Source organism: Rhinatrema bivittatum, chromosome 2, assembly GCF_901001135.1.
Source record: "Rhinatrema bivittatum chromosome 2, aRhiBiv1.1, whole genome shotgun sequence".
Taxonomy (NCBI): Eukaryota; Metazoa; Chordata; class Amphibia; order Gymnophiona; family Rhinatrematidae; genus Rhinatrema; species Rhinatrema bivittatum.
Window position 1 is genome coordinate 572,463,517 of NC_042616.1, and position 22,178 is coordinate 572,485,694.

General features: G+C 46.8%; 1 protein-coding gene across 4 annotated transcripts in view; it reads right to left on the bottom strand.

Annotated features, from left to right (window-relative positions):
* CIDEA (cell death inducing DFFA like effector a) overlaps positions 1-22,178 on the bottom strand; it is a 93,194-nt gene that overhangs the window by 52,238 nt on the left and 18,778 nt on the right. For all 4 annotated transcript variants that reach the window (XR_003854759.1, XM_029590970.1, XM_029590969.1 and 1 more), the window contains one exon: positions 1,945-2,126. Coding sequence is in view for 3 of the 4 variants with exons in the window: in XM_029590970.1 (XP_029446830.1) it covers positions 1,945-2,126 (182 nt within the window). In the remaining variant the exon portion in view is untranslated. The remainder of the gene's footprint in view (positions 1-1,944; positions 2,127-22,178) is intronic.

The following is a 22,178-nucleotide window of genomic DNA, read 5'->3' on the forward strand; positions in this document are numbered from 1 at the left end:
TCTCAGCTCCTCCCTCTGCTGAGGGGAGGGGGGGGGGGGGGATCAGGGATCGTTCCTTGCCGGTGGCTCCCTGCTTGCAGGGACAGTTTCTGTTGCAGCCCTGCTCCCAGCTTACCTCTCTGGAGCTGTTGCTTCTGTTAGGAGTCCTTTCACACACAGCCACTCAGCGGGGCGTTGCTCTCCCTCTTTGTTCCAGGTTTAGATAGATGGTAGAGGTGGGTTGGCCATGGGAGGTTCAAGGGCTGCTCCTCAGCCCAGCCCGGGCTCTCTCTCTTTCTGCTCCTCCCTCTGCTGGGGAGGGGGGGGGGAGCAGGGATCGTTCCTTGCCGGTGGCTGTCGCAGCCCTGCTCCCAGCTTACATCTCCAAAGCTGTTGCTTCTGTAGGGAGTCCTTTGTCACACAGCCACTCAGCCGTTGCTCTCCTTATATTTTCAATGTATTAAGAATCTCACTTTGGGCTCACCAAGCTAGATTTTGAATATAAGGTTCCCAAATAGCCAATAAGGCTCTTCCCTGTGCAAAATCACCACGACTCATTATATTCTCTTTTTGCATAATATTGCATAGTAGGTTTCGCCACTGCAAATATGAAGGTACACAAGGGCAGCCAGGGTTCAAATCTTGCTGCTGCTCCTTGTGACCTTGGGAAAGTCATTGCTTCAGGTACAGACAGACTGTGTGACCTCTGGGAACAGGGAAATACCTACTGTACCAGAATGTAATCTACTTTGAAGTGCTTGAAAAAGCAGAATACAAAAAATAAGTATCCTTCCAGGCCTTCAAAATTATTTTCTTCCCCATCAAAAGTGCTTTCCTCAAATATCATCCCCAGTTTGCTTTTAAATTCCCAAAATTTTAATTTCAGTAAACAGAACTGTCTCAACTGACAGCTTGAGGTTCTGGGCTAAAATTCTATTCATAAAACTCATGTGACCAAAACAATTGCACCTCAGGACAGACCAAAACAAGTGTATTAAAGTCCCATATTCTCTGGCGTATTTAAATACATGTGACTGAACCTATCTTGGCATTATAAGCCCTATCCTGAAAACTATACATCCTGCATAGAAATTTATATTGAGTTTCTCTCAGTGCCACATTACCGGTTAACTCTTTCAGTCTCACAAAATACCACTTCATTCTGTCTTCCAAAACATTGCTTCCCAAATCCCTCCCCTATCTTGTGGCCAAAATCCTATAACAGGCTTGCACTCTGGGATCCAAAAAAACTTGACTTGGGGCTGTATTAAGAGCTTTATACAGCCCCAAGTCATATATGCAAATCAGCAGGCCGATGCAATAAAATGCACTCAGCGTGCACAGTTTAACCCTCAGTTGTGCACACATTTTTTTGTATGCCAACTTTACTCCAATGAGGCAAGGAGCTCTGCATACAAAAAATGTGAGTATAACAACGTGCATTTAAGTTAGCGCCCACTTATGGAAATCCCATGCTACTGAAGGAATTAACTATTACTCCCCAAAGCAGAGAGATGCGGGGGCTTAACTCACATTTTCTTAGCGCTGGAAATTTTACTCCTAGTCTGAGGTGAAGTAAAGTTTCCACAGCTAAAGTTAGTCTATGGCCAGAATCTACAGTTCCAGTGCTGGGGCTTATACTCAGTATTTTATGCACAGAAAACATTCTTTGTGCATGCATAAAATGTTTTATGCACGAAAATAAGGCTTTCTGAGCACAGAAACATACAAACATCCCAGGAGGGCAAGCCCTTTAGATCACTGTAACCACAAGTGTCAGAAAAACAGAATACTGATCAAGCAACATTCATCCAAACTTGCTTCAATCTGAATTAAAAAGAGGTGCATATGTGGCAGGAGAGTGGGAAAGACATTTGGTACAGCAACTTTTAATTAACTGATGAAACAATGGTTCTCTCAGCCCTAACAGTTTCAGCTTGTTTATTATTTTACATGTACACTCACCGTAGTACGCGCCTTGCTCCCATGAACTTGATGTTGTAGGACACAGAATATTTGTCATAAAAAGTAGCTTTCACATTCAGGCATCCGATAAAATCCTTCGGATTCAGCTTGTATAAGTCAAGGGTAATTTTCGCTATTCCTATTTTCTCTCGCCGGTGTCCAGCTGACCACCGATGTCCTTCCTTGAAGGCGGATGGGAGAAAAAAAGGAGGGATTTCTTGTAAAACAATTGCACTAGTGATAGGAAGATGGCCTTAGGAGTGAGCAACCAAAGGGGAGCATTACAATTCAATGGTAAGGATGCTGCAACTGCTTCAAAGGGGCATTGTTGCAGCACGCCAAGGGGAGCCCTCCCCCCAACCACTGTTCAGATATCTGTGTTACAGGGGTTGGGGAAGGAGGTCACCCCCTCCATGACCTCACAGGGTGCCATCAGAGATAAGGCCAGTCCTGTCAAACATTATACCATATACTGCAGTACTATTGCAAAGAAGATACCAGGAAACAGGAATGACTCAAAACACATGCACATCAGAGGGAATTCTGGTGTCTGAGAAAAATGTAGGACTAAGCATGCTGGAGAGAGCCATGCTGTAGTTTTACGTGGACCTTAAACTAAGATCTGAACCCGAGTGACAGGTATTAACCCAATCTGTATCCTCCATCTAAAGATTTATTTTCTGCCAATTAACATAACATTTAAATACTTAAGTGCTTAAATAAAAATGTTTGGGATATTCTAAAAATTACATTTAGGGAACATTCAGTCCGTGATGCTGTGATGCAATTCTGCATTATTAAGGGTTGAGAGAGAAGTGTAACTGTGATCTCTCTGTGTTGCAGAGGCAGGACTCCTCTCTGAACATGCAAGGGTAAACCACATTTGCAGTTAACTGCCAAAGAGAGAAACGTTAGGGCTGCAAATATCAGGGGCATGTCTCACACAGTGCTTTCAGTACAAAAAAGGATCTCCAAACAATATACTGCAGGAAGCACAAGCTGTAGCACTACACTTGGTTCACCAGATACCCAAAGGTCTCTGCAGTCTTGTCAGAAACCAGTAAATCAGAAGGATCAAAATACTGTTAAGAAGCAAAAGGTCAAACAAGCAGAACAGATATTGTAGAGCAATAAAACTGTGGCCATTTCTATGTTGATAGAATTCAGAATAAGCACTACACAGATTTGGAAGGGACATATTGCAACACCACAGAGCAAAGCTCAGCACAGCAAAAAGCATTGCTGCCCTCCCTGTTTGCTGAGTTTAAAAAGTGAAAGAGCAATGCTGTTGGCATAGCAAAGCTTGCTCTAGAACTAGTTAAGGAGGGTGGGGCAGCACAAGCAGGGAAATTGCCCAGGGTCTCAGTACCACAAGAGGCCTCCTTTGCAAAGCTAAATATGACATGACTGAGACAGTTTCAGGGCATTTGGCAAAGCAGAGTTGCTTACCTAAAACAGGTGTTCTCCCAGGACAGCATGATGTAGTCTTCACATATGGGTGACGTCACTGGATAGAGCCCTATCACAGAAAACTTTTCTGTCAAAGTTTCTAGAAAGCTTTGACTGGCACACTGAACACGCCCAGCATTCCATGATCCCTTTGTCCATAGGGGTCTCCCCTTCAGTCTCGTTTGTAGCAAAAAAGTGCGAGCGAAAAATAAAATAACAAAACGTAAGCGGACCCAAGTCCATGGGGTGGTGGGTGGGTTTCGTGAGGACTACATCCTGCTGTCCTGGGAGAACACCTGCTACAGGTAAGCAACTCTGTTTTCTCCCAGGACAAGCAGGATGGTAGTCCTCACATATGGGTGATTAGCAAGCTACAGGCTGACTCATATTACAACAGGCCAATAGCAGACAACTCGTGCAGCAGGCACAATAATTGGGGTGCTATTGGCAATGATGAGGCAGTCTGAAATCACAGCAGGTGGTTGTGGAAGGAGTTGGGGAGTATACTGGAACAAAGCTCTGCAAGACAGATTAACCAAAGGCAGAGTCTAGACGGACTTCCTTATCTAAGAGCTAGAGGGCTGCGAATGTGTGAAGAGAGCTCCATGTCGCAGCCTAGCAGATGTCGGCAATTGGTACTGAATGACAGTGTGGTACGATGTTGCCATGACCCTTACAAAATGTGCCTTCACTCACCCCTGGAGAGGAAGGTCTGCTTTCTCATAGCAGAATTGGATACAGTCTGCTAGCAACTTGGAGAGAGTTTGTTTGCCCACTGGAACTCATAGCTTGTCTATGTTAAAGAAGGAAAGAGTTGGGTGGATTTCCTATGGACTGCAGTGCAGTCTAGGTAGAATGCAAGTGCACGCTTACAGTCCAAGGTGTCCAACACCTTCTCACTCTGGTGAGAGTGAGGCCTTGGGAAAGAGTGGGCAGACTATAGACTAAGGTGAGAGGCTGTATCCACCTTAAGAAGAAATTTAGGGTGCGTATGGAGGACCAGTTGGTCACGGAAGAACCTAGTGTTGGGTGAAAATGCAACAAGGGCTTGTAACTCACTAACCCTTTTAGCAGAGATGATGGCTACGAGGAAAAGAATTTTCCATGTTAGAAATTTAATGTTATAGGAATGCAAAGGCTCGAACGGGGAATGCCTGAGAATTTCAAGCACTACTTTTAGGCCCCATTCCGTAATGGTGATCATAGAGGAGGCTTAAGTCGTAGAAAACCCATGATAAGCCGACTCATAGGGGGTTTAGCCGTGAACAGGTGGCACTCGGAGATGGAAGTGAGGTGTGCCCTTGCGGAGGATGTCTGGGGACCAGAATCCAAAAGGTATCCCAGAGCCCAATAGAGATGGAGTGGGGCAGGAAAAAAGGGGCCAATACCTTTTTGTGCATGTTATTTGGTAAATCTTGCCCATTTTGAATGGTAAGATTTACGTGAGGAAAGTTTTCATGAAGCTACAAGTACCTGAGAGTACCAGTGAGCCTGTGTTATGAGGTTGAGGCGAATTGGTTCCTGGAGTGATAGGTGGAGAAGTACGGGGAAGCATACTTGTCAAGGCCAGTACAGGGTTATGAGAATCATTGAAAACCTGTCCTGTTGTAGCTTTACGAGAGTTTTGGTTATGAGCGGTATCGGAAGAGACGCCTAAAGGAGGCCTTTGTTGCAGGGGCGAGCAAAGGCACTCATGGCTAACGCATTTGTATGCCTGGGTAGGGAGCAGAATCTGTCCACTCTGTGGTTCGATTCGGACGCAAGAGGTCAAAGGTTGGTTGACCTCAGTGCTAGAAGATTTTGCTCGCTACACATGGACTCAGAGACCACTTGTGGGGATGGCGACATCGATTGAGACGGTCTGTTAGTATGCTCGGTATGACTGTTAGATAAGTGGCCCAGAGATGCATGGAGTGTGCAAAGGTCCAGGCCCAGAACTTGCGGCTTCCTGGCAGAGCAGATAAGAGCCTGTGCGTCCCTGATTGTTAGAGTACCACATTGCTACTATATTGTCTGTCTGTATCCACAAAGTTTTGTGTGAGAGGCAGTGTTTGAAGGCATAAAGGGCATATTGCATGGCTTGAAGCTCCAGGAAGTTAATCTGAGACTTTTTATGGCGCGGAGTCGATACATTTTGGGTTTGGAGGGTATTGATAAGAGTTCTCCAACCCAAGTTGGATGCGACCGTGGCCAAATCATCTGAAGATTTGGTATTGGATCGGTGATATGGAGCAGGGACGAAAGCGGTGGAATGGCTTAGAGCCACTGAAATTTTAAAATCCACTGAGTTCTTCTTATGGCTAGTCTGGCCATAGGAGTGACGTGGATCGTGGAATCATGTGGCCCAGCAGTGAAAGATTTGATGTTGCATGCGCACAGAGATCTGGATAATTTGATAGGATGTCTGCGCGGTTGTTGGGCAGGAAGGCCGTTGCGACTGTAGTGCCCAGATCTGCTCTAGATTTATAGTGAGTCTTAGAGAATTTAGAGCTCCTTGTTTGGATTGACTCCTTATTAGGCAGTTGTCCAGGAAAGGAAACTCGTGAATGCTGTTATTCTTTGTAGTGATCGGCAGTCACTGCTAGGTATTTGGTGAAAAACACAAGTTGTCAAAACTAGATCGAATGGCAGAACTTGGTATTGAAAATGTTATTGACTCACTATGAAGCATTTAGAAAGTCCAGAGAATGGAGGCAACCCCCTTGTTGTAGTAAGGGAAGCATGGTGCTGAGAGACACAACTTTTCTTTCTAAGAAATTGAGATTTCTGAGGTCCAGGATGGGCGGAGGCCGCCTATTTTTTTTGAAAGTAGGAGATAGCGGGATTAAAAACCTCTGTCTTGTTGTGTCCGGGGAACGGTGTCCTGAGCCCTGGTCCTCAGTGGGGTGGACCGTTCTGTTCTCTGGCAAGGTAGAAAATCCAGGAGCCTGCCAAACTGGCGGAGATGATGTGATCTGGATATGCGTTGGTCTCACACAGGAGCGGCAAAAGGTCCTTCTAGCATCCCTCTTCACTGGTTTTCTAGCCGAGGAGGGAGGATTTGCAAGAAACGTAGAGAGCAATTGTAGGGTCTCGCGGTGGTCTTGCAAATGAGTCACAGTCTGCTAGAGCTTATGCATGAAGAGATTATCTGCGGTGCATGGCAGATCAGCTAGTGTATCTTGGACTTCGGGTCATAAATCAGAGGCCATAAGCCAGGTTACCATCTAGTACAGAGTCCTGTTGCTGGCAACGGAAGGAGGTTTTGAAGCAATCACATGTTGCTTGAATTTCATGTGGATAGCAGAGAAATTCTCTTGGTATTGTGTCAAACATAGCTGGTAAATTGCAATATGTGACACCAATATTGAAAGATATTACGATCTAGAACCTCCCGAAAATTCTGGTCCTTTTTAGTGACCAGATCGAAAGGGATAGTTTCAGACACGTCCTTACCTTAGGTCTCATCGCCTCTCGAGGATCCAGGGTTAGATAAGGGGTCCGTGGAGGCTCAGAACAGACCGAAAAACAGGGCATAGTACTCACTGAGCGTCGATGAAATGTATGCGAAGGGAGACCCGTGTAGGAAATTATTTGTGAAATAAAACTTCAAGTGTTTCCATGAGGAAAAGTTGTAAGAAAAATCTCACAGAGCTCCTAAACACGAGGCTAACTGCATCACAAAAAAAAAGGAGACTGAAGGGAGACCCCTGTGGACACAGGGATCATGGCATGCTGGGCATCTCAGTGTGCCAGTCAAAGAAAAGTTTTCCATGATAGGGCTCCGTCCAGTGATGTCACCCATACGTGAGAACTATCATCCTGCTTGTCCTGGGAGAATGACTGTCCCTACTGCTTAGTTTCTGCCCTAGGTCCCAATTTTTTTTAAATCATGGGCTCTGCCTACTCATCTCCTGCCCTTCTCATACTGGGAAATGGCATCTGGCTCTCTAGTTTCACCCTCAATTCCAAATTTATAATGTAGTAATAAAGGTCAAATAAGTTGTAGGTGATACCTTTAAAATCTTATTTGTTGCACCATTACTTATGTATCTAAGTGAACTAATATGCAATCATATTACTTTATTCAAATTTATAATCTGTTCCACAACCACACCAATAGGCTGAGGGGAAAGGTCATGTGGCTGGTGTTAAGTGGTGTTGTGTAATTGTCTTAGCATTGATTTTTAGTGTTAAGTTTTGATGTTGGTGCTGAGTGCACAGAAACAGACCTAAATGACCTTAAGAGGGAAGGAGACCAAGGTTCTGAGCGTTAACCTTGGGTGCTAAAAGGCAGTCAACTTTAGGAATGGGGGAGGGGGGGGGGGGGACAGGTGTTGCAGTTTTGTGAAGGGAATTAGCTGTAAGGGTGGTGATAATGCCAAAATGTTCAATCAGAATTGATAATGAAAAAGACCAGAAAGTCACTCAAAAAGAAAAAGGGCTAATATTTTACTGTAAGGACTACACATACAAGTTATAATACTAATCAGAATATAGTATACGATTATACAAAAAAACCCCAACCTATTTCAGAACTCCCCCTTGTGAATCAAAACTGGTCTAGGGTCCTGTAATCTATTCACTTCAAGCACTATCCTTCCTTTCAGTAGAGTTTCCATAGCTTTGCCCACTACTGAAGTAAGATCAAAAGTTCTGTAGTTTGTTTATACTAAAACTGCAAACATTCAGATTTTGAAATCATTGCTTTTACGAATGTGGTGCAAGATGTAGGGAATAAAACTGCATATTGATTCCCCATGTCATGCTACATACAGCATATTTTGGAAAGGTTTATAGCTATAGGGTGACCTCTAGTGGTCACTGACAATATTTTACAGCTATACTCAAAATCCTGACTGCATGGAGCAGAAACTGTATATCTTCCATATTCAACAATGGTGTATTTGCCTTCCAATTGTGAATTTTCTCTTTTTTTTTTTAAATTAATAATATGGCAAGTGTTTTAGTTGGGTACATCTAAAGAAGGGACTTGTATGGTTTCAAAAGCACATGATCATCTTCTCTGACAAACTCCTTAGCTTGGTCCAATGAAAGGTACTGCAGCCACAGAATCCTCATTGGAGTCTGTTATCTTGTCAGCAGAATGGCAGCAGTGCTAAGGCATAAGAGGTAGAGATTCAGGTCTATTTTTGGAGAGTTGTAAGGCTTGAACACCTGGCAAGTGAGATGTACTCAGGCTCTCAGGTGAAGATAAAAGTACATTTAAGGTGTCCCAACTGGATTCCAGATAACACTGGCAGGTTAGACCCAGGGTGGAATCTTACTGTTCTAGCCATATGCCAAGGGAGATCTTTGGCTCAGCTGTCACAACAGCAGATCACCAGTAAGTGAGAAAGAAATTGGATAAAAGAACAAAAAAAAAAAATCTCATCAGCTGCAAAATATGGGCATACCTTCCAAAAATGGCAGCCTTATTCATGCACTCCGTATTGTGGTTCCTTGTCAATAGAAAAGCTGGTTTAAATCTGTGATGGGTCGTGTTATCTGTTGTCCTATTCTCACACAGGCCAATCCAATATCAGGTGCTCTGGCCAGCGCACCATTCTATGCAGTTTGGATGCACATTTTCGATGTGCTAGATGGACGACCTATCCAATATATGCATCAGCGTGTCCATAATATGCATGCTAACCAGTGCATAAGCAATAGCGCAGATCCCATGTAAATTACATGTTAATGACTAGGATTAGCTAGTGCCCAAAACTAGTGCATCCATAATGAGCTTTTTTACGTGTAAAATTTAGCTCCTACCCAGTCCCAGGCATTAGTGTGGTGGCGCTATTGCTAGTGGATGTATCGGGAAAGCTTTTGTGTGATTCCTACTACATCAAATGGATTTTCTGCACTTTTTTGTCCTGCTGACCTTTCTCTTGTGTATGAAAGCAAGAAAAAGAAATGCCAAGCGGAGAGCGATTGCTCAGACGAACAAAAGACCAAAGAACCCAATGTACAAGAACCCAGTACAAGAACAGAAGAGCAAATAGCTCATTAAAGAATTGGGAGTCTGTTAAGGACTTCTGTAGTTAAAAAAAAAAAAAAAAGCAAGCTCATAACGGATGCCCAAAGCCTTGGACTTTCCAAGGTTTCCATGCAACAGTTTATGGACACCCATTCTGAACGCCTTAAGGGTGCACAATGGACACCCAAAGGCTCGACCTTTCCAAGGCATCCATGCAATGTAGATTATGGACGCCCATTCCAGAAGTCTGAAGGACCCACAATGGATGCCGAAGGGCAAATTCAAATCCTAGACGTCCATGAAGAGATGCAACGGGCCTGTACATGAACATCCAATCAATTTATGCTGGCTATGGCCTGTTCCTTTATCTTTCCATGGATTAGTGGACAGTAGCTATTCTTACATATATGCTATCCTGAATTGCAAAATACTTGTGACTTGATAGGCTAAAGCTGTACTTGATGGACCCTTGGTCAAACCCAGTTTGGTATGTCTTATGTTCTTTTGTTTTTGATACACGTCACAGCTATCTGTAGACCATGCTAGCAACGAATCATTTGCCCATGGACAACTCTCCTTGGGTTGCTCAGCTCACGGGCAATTGTAACTCTTTATGAAGACCTGCACAGTGACCTTCAACCCGTGGCCTATTGCAACCATGCTGTCCCTGGGTTGACAAAACTTCTGTGCACTTTACATTTTTTTGCCACAGGACGTTTTCAAATTCCGGTTGGTATTGTTGCGGGAATGACTCAGTCCTCGATCTTGCAGCATTTCGCACAGGTCTTGAAGGCAATGATTAAACAGATGAAGTATATTGAGTTTCCTGATGATCCAGTGTAACTTCAGGAGATCCACCGTGGGTCCATGGCAATTTCTGGGATGCCGAATATGTTGGATGCGATAGACTGCACCCATATTGCATTGACCCCAAAGTCGGAAGAGGAGGGTTCGTTCCATAACCGCAAGCAATTCTATTCGTGAATGTGCAAGTTGTATGTGATACGCAACTTTGAATCCTTAATGTAGTGGTAAGGTTTCCTGGCAGCTGCCTTCTTGCACATTCATCGCTTGGAACCCATTTCCCCCAGGGGAGATAAAGTGATGGCTGGCTGCTCAGTAAGTAACATTTGCTATGGCCCGTGGTCCTAGAAAGCCAGGTGGGATTAATGGCATGTGATGTGTTGTGTTAACTTCTGAAAGTATTTCGTTAATGACTGTAGTGTTAGGGGTGGGGTAAAAAATGAGTATATGTATATTTATATGCGATCTGGAGCTGTACATGTGCTTGGTGTTGTCTCTCTAGAGTTTGATGCAATCTTGGTTACATCTTTTACGGGTGATGGTGGCTATAGCTGTAAGCCGTGGTTGCTAACTCCACTTGAGTTCCTGTGCACTGCGGCTGAAATATGCTATGAGGCGCATGCCAATACAAGAAATGTGATTGAGTGTGCCGAAGGGCCGCTCTAAGGCAGATTCAGATGTTTGACTTGCTCCGGTGAAGCCCTGTAGTACAGTGCGGAAAAGGTAGCAAGCATTATTTAAGCCTACAAAACATTTGTTTGTGCTTTGGCTTGGATGCGGATGTCGCAAAATACTTGCCGCCAGATCCACCTCTCGAACCAGCAGCAGAGGTGGACAACACAGCTAGGGGCTATGATGTTCACCGAAGGATCATTGCCAATTATTTCTTGTGTAAGTTATCAATTAGACCTATAACCCTTGTTCCCTTGTCAGGATATCGATCCAGTCTAGATTCAACAAAATACCTATGCAAAATCTTTTTATATTTTTCTTATTGTAACAGTTGATTCATTGCATATCGTGATTAGAGTCTGTCCTGTCATCTTAGCCTCGCAAGTGTGGGCATACATCACACAATTTCCCACCTATTCCTAATGCTTTCACCACCCCCTCAGCCTCTCAACAAATCCCATCACTGGGGTGTAAAATAGGAAAATTGGTTCTTACCTGATAATTTTCGTTCCTGTAGTACCACAGATCAGTCCAGACTCCTGGGTTTTGCCTCCCCTCCAGCAGATGGAGACAGAGAAATTTTGATGGACTCTGCCATAAATACCAGGATGCCACCTACAGTCAGTCAGTATTGCTCAGTCACAAAGCAGAATGGTACGAAACCAAACGAACTATATACAGTAGCCTAACAACTTAAACTGACTCAGTAACCCCCAAGAGGGAACAGAACCCATGAGACACGGTAAACAAAGATCTGCCGATTAAATTTAAGAACAGCTGAATGAGCGGACTCTCTGCGCACTGCAATTGGGCAGGACTCTGGACTGATCCGTGGAACTACAGGAACAAAAATTATCAGGTAAGAACCAATTTTCCTTTCCCTGTACGTACCTGGATCAATCCAGACTCCTGGGATGTACCAGAGCTCTCTTACCTGGGCTGGGATCCGGAGAGGCCTGCTCTCAGCACACCTGCTCCAAATCCTCCTGCACCTGGGTCCTGGACATCCAGGCGGTAGTGCCTAGCAAACGTATGTAACAATTTCCAGGTAGCCGCTCAGCAAATCTCCTGTGGCGAAATGCTGACATTCCACCCATGATGCAGCCTGAGTACGAGTAGAATGCGCTCGAAGCCCCTGAGGCAAGGACCTGCCCTTCAGCAAGTAAGCCGAATTGATAGCCTCCTTCAACCATCGGGCGATAGTGGTCTTGGATGCCAAATTACCTCGTTTAGGACCACTCCAGAGCACAAAGAGATGATCTGACACCCGAAAACTATTGGTAACCTCAAGATAACGCAGCAACGCCCTACGGACATCCAGTTTCCGTAAGTCTCGAGCAAGAGGATCAGAACGGTCCAAATCCGAAAATGAAGGAAGCTCCACCAATTGATTAAAATGAAAAGAAGAGACGGCCTTCGGAAGGAAGGAACCATCAGCAAGGATATCCCCGAATCCGAAATCCTCAGGAATAGCTCTCTGCACGACAAAGCTTGAAGTTCAGAAACTCGCCGAGCAGAGGAGATTGCCACCAAGAACACCACTTTCAACGTGAGATCCTTCAATGTTGTTCTCTTCAATGGTTCAAACAGTGCAGAACACAAGGCCGAAAGCACTAAATTTAGATTCAACGATGGGCAAGGATGGGACATCGGAGGCCGTAGATGCTTTGCTCCACAAAGGAAACGAGACACATCCGGGCGTGTTGCTAATGGGACTCCCTGAACGGCACCGCGTAAACAACCAAGCGCTGCGACCTGTACCCTCAAGGAGCTACATGACAGTCCCTTCACCAAACCAGCTTGAAGAAAGCCCAAAATCTCCGGCATGGATGCTCGAGTAGGCAGAATCCCCCTATCTACGCACCACATCTCAAACACCTTCCGTAGACGAACATAAGACAGGGACGTGGAAGACTTACGCGACTGCAATAACATAGAGACTACCGCATCTGAATAACCTTTGCTCTTCAACCGCTGCCTCTCAAAAGCCATGCTGCTAGACAAAAGCGATCAACCTGGTTGAAACATACAGGTCCTTGATGAAGGTGGTTTGGGACATCCGGGAACCGCAGAGGACCTTGTACCGCAAGATTGACTAGATCCGCAAACCATGGGCGCCGCGGCCACTCGGGAGCCACTAGGATCACTTCAGACGGGTGAAGCTCTATTCTCCGGAGCACCTTTCCGATTAGGGGCCAAGGTGGGAAGACATACAGTAATACATTTGTTGGCCATGGAAGTGCCAGAGCATCTACACTTTCTGCCCCCGGTTCTCTGTGGTGAGCAAAGAAGCGCGGAGCCTTGGAGTTCCGGAATGTCACCATTAGATCTATGCAGGGTGTGCCCCATCTGTCTCAAAGGAGTTGAAAGGCTTCCCCGGCCAGCTCCCACTCGCTGGGATCGAGACGATGTTGACTGAGAAAGTCCGTGTGAACATTGTCGACCCGCGCAATGTGGGATGCTGCAATACTGACCAGGTATTGCTCCGCCCAGCTGATCAGCAGTCGAGCTTCCAACGCCACCAGCCGACTCTTGGTTCTGCCCTGGCGATTGATGTAGGCCACCGTGGCTGTGTTGTCGGAAAGAACCTGGACTGATTTCCCCTTGATAAGTGGGAGAAAGGCCCGCAATGCCAGGTGAACTACCCTGGTTTCCAGGTGGTTGATGGACCATTGGAACTCCTCCTGGAACCACTGCCCCTGCACTGACTGGCACAGGCAAACCGCTCCCCATCCAGAGAGGCTGGCGTCCAGAGTCATGACCGTCCATTCCGGGACAATCAATCAGAGGAACACCACGGCTCAGGTTTCCCAAAAGGAGCCACTAGTCGAAACTGGCTCATGCTGTGTCCGGTAAAGGTAACTGCAGGTGGAATTGCTCGGAAACTGGACTCCAACAAGAAAGTAAAGCTGATTGCAAAGGCCGCATGTGGGCGAAGGCCCAAGGGACAAGCTCCAGGGTCGAAGGCATAGATCCCAGAACCTGTAAGTAATCCCAGACAGTCAGTGGGCATTTGAACAAAAATGCTCTCACCTGTCCTTGCAATTTGGTAATGCGGTATGCCGTGAGAAAAGATCTGCCTAGATGAGTGTCGAACAAAGCTCCCAAAAGCTCCAGAGACTGGGAGGGAACCAGGTGACTCTTGGACAGGTTGACAACCCATCCAAGGGCATGCAGGAGCTGAAGTACCCTGTTGATCGCCTCCTGGCAAAGGACTTCTGACTTCGCCGGAATCAGCCACTCGTCCAGATATGGATGCACCAAAAATCCTTCCCTGCGCAGCTAATCAGCTACCACCATGATTTTGGTAAACATTCTGGAAGTGGTGGCCAGACTGAAAGGCAGAGCCTGAAACTGGTAATGTTGCCCCAGAATGGAGAACCGTAGAAACGTCTGATGATCGGCCCTGATCCCGATGTGCAGATACGCCTCTGTCAGATCCAGGGATGCTAAAAATTCCCCCTGCCGCACAGAAGCAATCACTGACCGCAATGTCTCCATTCGAAACCGGGGAATCCAGAGACATCTGTTGACCTTCTTTAAACTGAGAATGGGCCGGAAGGTTCCCTCCTTCTTGGGAACCACGAAGTAAATGAGTAGCGACCTTGCCGCAATTCTGCCGGAGGAATGGGAGTAATTGCCCCTAGTTCTAGAAGGCGCTGAAGAGTCTCCCTTGACTGCCTGTTGCTTGGTGGCGTACCCGAAGGGAGAAACAAGAAACTGATGGTGGGGCCGCAGTGCAAAATCTAACCCGTAACCGTGTCTTATCACTGAAAGGACCCACTGGTCCGATGTGAGTCTGACCCACTCCTCGTAAAACAGAGACAGTCTGCCTCTGACCACTGGCACCGAGGAGCGGGCCAGCCGCCCATCATTGCGAAGGCTTGCCCCCCCCCCCCGGGGCGGTCTGGGTATTACCGGGTCTACCAAAACGCCGCCCTCGAAAGGATTGGGACTAAGACTGCTGTCTGTTAGCGTTTTGTCGAAAGGAGGAAGCAGGTGGATGGGATGTCCAAGGCTTTCGATCCCCACAAAACAGACCCAAACGATCCTCTAGACTTCGGTCTGTCCTCAGGCAAACGGTGTACCTTATTCTCACCGAGGGACTGAATCAGGTCTTCCAGCTCCTTGCCAAAGAGCAGTTTGCCTTAAAGGGAAGAGATCCCAACTGAGACTTGGAAGAAACGTCTGCTGCCCAGTTTTGCAACCATAACAGATGGCGAGCCGACACAGCGGAAACCATGGACCTGGCTGAAATGCGGAGTAAATCATGGAAAGCATTTGCACTATTTGCAAGGACTGCCTCCAGATGCCCCGCCTGGAGGGCTTCTTCCTCCGACAATGCCTCTCGTTGGCTAATAACTGTTGAACCCAGCGAAGACCTGCCCGCAAGGCAAAATTGCTACACATTGCCGCACGGACCCCAAGTGCTGAGACTTCGAAACGTTTCTTGAGCTGAATTTCCAGTTTTCGATCCTGCAAGTCCTTAAGGGCCGTCGCACCAGTAACCGGAATGGTGGTCTTTTTTGTGACTGCCGAAACTGCCGAATCCACTTTGGGAAGTCTGAGAAGTTCCAAGGCCTCCTCCGGCAGAGGATACAGCTTATCCATTGCTTTGGCTACCTTCAGCCCCAAATCCGGGGTATCCCACTCCCGAAAGAGTAAGTCCGAAGCTGAAAAATGAAATGGAAAGGAGGAAGGCAGCCCCTACAAGCCCAACATAACCGGGTCCGTAGGCCCCAGCCGAGATTCTGCCTGGGGGGTCTCAATACCCAGTTCTTGTAATATGACAGGGATGAGAGGGCCTAACTCATCTCAGCGAAAAAGCCTGATGACTTTAGGATCATCGCCATCCATTCCATTAGCTCCGCGCAGACCTCCTTGCGTGGGGGATCCGTCTCCCCTTCGACCCCCCTCGGAGGCTGGGAAGGTAACTGCAGATCCTCCGGATCCTCAGAATCCGAAGAAGTAGACGAGACCTCCTGAGGGGCCTCAAACCGCAGAGGTCTCTGCCCCTGTGGGCGTACCGTCTCCTCCACATGCTTTGCCTTCTTGTGTGGCTGGGCCGTAGGGTCCGAAAATCCCATGGCCTCTCTTCCCCTCTTTTTTCCTGACCGTCTGGCTTTAAAAGCTTTGTGCATTAGAAGCACAAAGTCAGAATTAAATGACGAATCAGAGGAAGAATCCGCAGCATCTCCTACCGGAACCTCCCCTACACCATGAGGGCCAAGCACCCCTGAATCAACCCCTCAGGGGCTAACGTTTATGGGGATAATTGTGGCGGGAGATTCCTTTCCCCCACCGCTGCAGACACTGACGCGCTCGCTGACGCAAGCACATCCAAGATGGCACCCATTCCCGTGCTCAGCGGGAACGGGCCGAAATTCGGGGCCGGCAGGGTCCCGAACGCTCCGGAGACAGTCTGCACCCGCATGACGACCCTCGGTAGGGTCGCGGAGGCTCCCTCTCTGCCGGAGAGGCACAAAGGCCTTCTGAAGAAATCCGGGCTCGTGTGGCGCTGCACACCTTACACGCGGCTCTCCTCAGCATGACTGACAACTCCAACCCCCAAACTTTCTTGCAGCACCACCCGAAAATGGCGCTGCGAAATAGTGCGAAGGAAGCCTGAAGGGAACGGATGGCAAAGAGAGCCCACAAAATGGCAACCAGAAAAAAAGAGACTTTTTTTTTTTTTGTTTACTTGCTGCAGAGCCTCCAGGTCCCGATCCTACTGGGGGGAGTGAGCCAGGCTCCCCTGTATCACCCCCAGTACAGTGAGTGGCTGGAAATTGGGTTCTCAACCCGGTACATCAGCGGCCTCGAAAACCAGAGGGGATGGTCCCCTCAGGACCCTACAACCCTCTGGGAGGCAGAAGACTGTCTCCTTCTCTGAATTTTTTTTTTTTTTTTTAAACACTGGAAATAAAATCCTCAAGAAAACTATCTATGCTAGAACTAAACCTAATGCCAACCCTAAATCACTTTACAGTCTGTAGGTTTTGCATCCGCCAGCTGCTGGAGACAGAGTAATACTGACGGACTGTAGGTGGCATCCTGGTATTTATGGCAGAGTCCATCAAAATTTCTCTGTCTCCATCTGCTGGAGGGGAGGCAAAACCCAGGAGTCTGGACTGATCCGGGTACGTACAGGGAACTAAATCCTGTTTTGTGTTATTTCAGGAGCTGTAATTGGAGGGCAACAGGTGTACCTGTACTCCAATACATTATATATGCTTTTCCTCAAAAAGTGCCAGAACATTTTTTGAATTTCTTTAACAGACTCTGTTCTCTGGAATAAGGTGCCTGTGATACATATTGTCATTTACATTCCTCTCTCCTTGTACCAGCTACTGCCATGTGTCAACCTGACACTTTCAGCAACTCCCATCCATTGCAGGTGTGCATCCACTTACCCTTTCACAAATTCCCTGCATTGGCATTTCTCTCCTAGCACGTTGCTTGAGAACCTGTAATGTGTGGTGGGACATCATGGACACCTTGGAAAGGCCATAGCCTTGGCCATCCATTATGGGCCCTTCAGACGTCTAGAATGGGCATCCGTTATCAACGTCATATGGACATCCATGCTTTGGGCATCCGTGAAGAGTAGGTGCGCCCTAGACAATGGAAGCCTAAGCCCTTGGCCTTTCCAAGGCATCCATGCTTTGGGCAACCTTGAGTGTCTGTTGTCTAGGGCACGTGGACCCTTCACGGATGCCCAAAGCATGGACGTCTTGCCTGTGCAGCCTAGATAATGGATGCCCAAGGCCCAGGCCTTTCCAAGTGTCCATGCTTTGGGTGTTCATGAAGGGACCACGCCCCCTTGATAATGGACACTCAAGGCCACCCAAAGCATGGAAGCCTTGGAAAGGCCAATGTCTTGGTTTCCAAGGGGCCCAAATCCAAGATTTGGGTGTCCATTTAGGGTTCAGACACAGCTAATGAATATCCACACGGAAGAGGTGTTTTGCGTGCACGATCGTAGATGTCCTTCCCCTCTGGCCATGCCCAGACATTCATTTTGTGCAGTGCCTTCGGGAACTGAGGATATAAGATGCCAATCTGGAGGCTCCCCAATTCTAAAGAAGGGGACGTCAGGCTCCTTGAGGAGCTAGTCATAGCTGATAAGAGGCACCGTCTTTTTCGCCCAGGGAGCCGGTGGGACCAGGATCGGGCGAATGAGGCCTGGCTGGTGCTCAGGGTGAGCTTTAATGCCCAGACTTCCTTCTCCAGACAGGTAAATTGGAAGGTGGGCAAAATGATAATAGAGTCCATTCCTCGAGGCTCCCTGCAGATTTTTGGATGTCAATATGGCCAATTGTGGTTTAAGAACTTTTGCTACAGGAAGTTGTTCTTTTGCAGCAGGAACTTCAAAATTGTTCAAGAGGGCAAATAATAATAGTGTGGGAAATCAAGCTTCCTAGCACAGACCAATTGTATCACATTTGTTCATTGCTAATCCTTTTTTGGTAAAACCCACAGGGTGAATTAATGAACCGGGTAAACTGCAGGCCACACATCAGTTTCATGCATTGTTGAATGTTTTATTTGTTTTGGTGCCCACCAGATGGAGGTTTTGAAGGAGTCCTGGAGGCTCCAATGGGAGGACCGAGAATACCTCCAGGCACTACATGCCCAGCCTGGGCTGCAGAAAGATATGTGTTGCTGGTTTCACATCAAAGCAGGAAACACAAGACAAAAAATGAATATAATTTAATGGTCATATAAAGTGCACAGAAAACTATATTGTAGGAAGCTTGCGGTCTATATGTCTTTAACAATGTAAATTATAAATAATAATCATTCACGGCTATTAAAGGTTTGCCTGAATAGTGCCGGCCTATATCAACTGTGTACAATTGATAAATCTTGACAAATAACTTCCTCCAGCCTGCTCTTCAGGACCCTTTCCCCACATTGAATCTTAGTAACGCTTTGATATTTCTCCTTTCAGATACCTTCAGCAAATTCGGAGGAGGAATAGGAGGAATATGGTGAGGTGCCGCCACTACCTCCATCACTACCTCCTTAACCACCCGCCGAGGTGCAGATGGAAATGCCCCTCCCCAGAGGAGGTCATCATCAGACTAGGATCGGCTCACGCCAGAGGCAGCAGCAGGTCACCAGTTCCTGGAGGCTGGCACAACATCCGGGAAAGGGCCACAGAAGGCAGGCCTCTCCCATCCAGGTGCACCTGGATGCTGTGCTGTCTCTCTCCAGGTCCAGTTGACCTGCAGTTTGGATGCCCTGGAGGGACTGGTGATCCAGATGGTGGCCAGTTTGGCAGACCTATGGCGTGGCCGGAAGGAAATGATTGATTTGCTGCAATCTATGGCAGCCGCTCAATCACTGGTGGCCATGGCCCGGGCTCCACCAAGCTGTCCACCATCTCCCTGTCGGTGATGATCCTTCTCGGCCCCCATGGACCTTATCCCCTGTCTCCCCCTCTTCATCCCTGACCCTCCTTCCATTGTAAATACATTTTGCCTGGAATTTTAACGTTGGCGGTTGTCCTGTGTATAAAGCAGACAAGGGAGAGAGATGCACTATTGGTTGAGGGAAGGTGATGCCACAGATGCCAGTGGTGGTGGTGGGGATAGGGAAGAAGATGATGATACCAGGGGAGAGGTATGACAATGATGGTGGGGAAAGAAGGGTGGGAGACTGCAATGATACCAAGGGGCAGTGGGGGGGGGGGGGGGGGGCGCGGCTGAGTGAATAGAAGAGATTGAGGATGGGGAAGTGGGGGTTGTGCCATATGATCAGATATCTCATATTTGCATGGTTTAAAAATCATGTTATGTTGGTTACTAATTTCCTGGACTAGATTTTTATTGAAGTGGGTTTTGTAGGATGTTTCAGTGTAGCATGTAAAAGGTCATGACGACAAAAAAATGGACCAAAAAATAAAAAACGGAGCCCCAGACGGGCTCCCATGCCCACCATCTGTTCCCTTTAGCCTAGTGTACACAGTTCAGGGCTGGGATCCCCACCCCTACTGTGATCCAATTAGCCATTACAGTGGTTATGCAGAGGCTTGAACTTTGTCAAAACAAGAGCCCATAAATAGGAAACATAATTCATTGCTTACACTGAACAAATACTTTTATTCAGCTAATACTCATGGGTGTTTCACAGAACGCAAAGCACTGGCTATATCTCAGAGAGCACTGATCAGATCACTCATCAAGCTGGACTGAGTAGCCACTGCCTCTTTGATCTCATTGCATATTTCCTTGACTTCCTTGTGTACTAACTTGTTGTGACAGCATTTCAGACATGAAGTGTTCACTCAGCTCACTGATGCCAAACAAAGCCTCTTCCAGGTCACATGCTACTACTGCCTCGTCCAGGGCTGGGGCCGCTGATGGCTCAGTTTCCTGGGTTTCAGATATAACCTCCATCAGGTTGAGTGTGACAGGGGCCTCGGTATCGTTATCCTGGACTATTTGGTTGGGGAACACCTCGTTTGACAAAGGAAAGACGAATTCCAGCATGGGAAGGGATTGTGTCTCTTCCTCCATGACATCCGCTACATTACTGTCAACTCCTTGATCTGTGGAAAAAGATGGAGAAACACAAGTTGAAGTTCTTTATGTAGTTCTCAACTGTTGCCCACCCAAGAGCCCTAAAGAAAAACATGCAATGCAAACAAGATGGCACTTTCAAAATTCATACCTTCACTAGCTCCTGTGTCGGCCCCGTTCAGTGCAATCATACCAGCCACGATCTCTGGGCGCACAGTACTCAGGACTAGCTCTGACGGGGGTGAAAACAATATCACATGGTGGCCCCCCACCAGTCCTGTGTGCTGATGCCTCAGTTTTGGCAGCCTTTTCTTTGACCTCCCTGCTAGTGTCACGCCACAGGTACTGGATTTGTTTGACATCCCTGTGCTTTACCGACAGGGAGTTGACATCCAGCGCGATCCTCTCCTAAATCTGTTTCTTCGTAGAAGCAGAAACTTTTGATCTGAAGAGAAATTTGTAGTTATCGCACATGGTGCGGCACAGTATCACATGTTCGCTTCTTGGGCACTTGGCAACCGCTAGGGCCTGCCTGCTCTTCCAGATCTCTAGCCTCTCTCACCTCCTGAGAAAAGGTTTGTTTTGCAGCCATGTCAAGCTGTCTCTGCTTGTTGGGACTGTGAATGCAAATAAAAACAGTGCATATGTCCGTTATTAATAAACAATCATTTCAATTCAAGATAATATGTCAGAATATCAACTATCAATATAACTTTCCACTAATAAGTAACAGAAGAAGAAAGAAGTAGGCCACATGGCTAGCATTCAGAGATACCAATACATGCAGTTAATGGCAAGAACAAATAAGCAGGGCACATGGACAGCAAGAACAGATGCCAAAAAATGCAGTTAATGAAAGGAAAGAGAAGCTGGCCACATGGCTAGCATTAACAGATACAGATACATACAGTTAATGGTAAGAACAAAGGAGGGCATAGGGACAGCATAAACAGATACCAATACATGCAGTTAGTGGAAGGAGCAGAACCTGGGCGACAGACTACAGGTCAGTAATAGGTGACCACGTGTTGGACATCTAGGAAAGGAACAGGGCGGCTGAGTACATATCATGGACATCCTGCTTCTTTCTTGGATGTCCCTGATTCTGACCGCCCAAGTCATGAGCATCCAGGAAAGGAGCAGGGCAACTGAGTACAAATCACGGACGTCCTTCTTCTTTCTTCACATAAATATCTCTTATCTGTTTAAAATGAAGCAATGCCGATGTTGATCTTGGTCTCGATATTCCTGCGATATTGATATCCAATATGAATGCCAGGCACCAGTTCACACCAGTCTATATATAATATAGATCCAATTTGAACTGAATACAAAAGGACAGTCGTACTCCCAGCAGTGATTTATATACCTCCCAGGCAGGATTATGACACACGGCATGTCGTCACGTTGGGGGAGCAATGATAAATTTAAAAATGAATAGATTGGAAATAAATTGCAAATAAATTGCAAATTAACCTGACAGATGTACGCCCTTTTGATGGATCTTCAGCTCTTCTACAAGCTGCATGTGCGATACTGTATGGATGTCCGATACAATAAAATGGGTAGTATTATGGATGCTCTTTTCTGGTTGTCATTTGTGTCATTAGAATACTCGATCATGCGCCCAGGAGAGGTAGCTGGGCGCGAATTGAAACAGCAGGCGCCCAGAATGGACGCACATTCTTTCCGTGTTCACATTGGATTGGCCTGTGTGTGAAGCGCTCTAAGAGCAGACTATTAGGGCAGCCTTGAACTGGTGAATTGATATTGGGGAAAGTTGAAACTCTGCCCTTAAACTATGGAATAGCTCTGATCAA